Source organism: Myotis brandtii, unplaced genomic scaffold (genome assembly GCF_000412655.1).
Source record: "Myotis brandtii unplaced genomic scaffold, ASM41265v1 scaffold334, whole genome shotgun sequence".
NCBI lineage: Eukaryota > Metazoa > Chordata > Mammalia > Chiroptera > Vespertilionidae > Myotis > Myotis brandtii.
The window spans coordinates 80,026-80,310 of record NW_005362885.1 but is presented as its reverse complement, the minus strand read 5'-3'; the positions used below and the strand labels follow the sequence as shown (position 1 = coordinate 80,310).

Sequence of the window (285 nt, the reverse complement as noted above, 5' to 3'; positions counted from 1 at the left end):
ACCTGTCTCAGGGGAGCCCTGCCCACCCCGTCTCAGACCCCACCGCCCTGCAAGCCCGGTGGGGAGGGGAGGCAGCTCCCCGCCAAGGTGAGGAGGGCCGGCCTCTTGGGTATGTTCAGATGCGGGTGTGCGTCCCACCCCCGGGTGCAGGGGGCGCTGGCACCCTACAGACTCGAGGGCGCCCCATGCGGGGGGCTGACAGGCGGCGTCTATTTTCAGTCTCAAGATGCCCAGGCGGAGGAGACGGTGCCTGAGGCCCAGGGGGCGGCGGGCAGTGAGCCCAGC

General features: G+C 71.2%; 1 protein-coding gene across 1 annotated transcript in view; it reads left to right on the top strand.

Moving 5' to 3' along the window:
• Positions 1–285, top strand: part of PLCH2 (phospholipase C, eta 2) — a 12,155-nt gene that overhangs the window by 6,963 nt on the left and 4,907 nt on the right. The window contains 1 exon segment of the mRNA XM_014543758.1: positions 12–87. Within this exon segment, the coding sequence (XP_014399244.1) occupies positions 12–87 (76 nt within the window).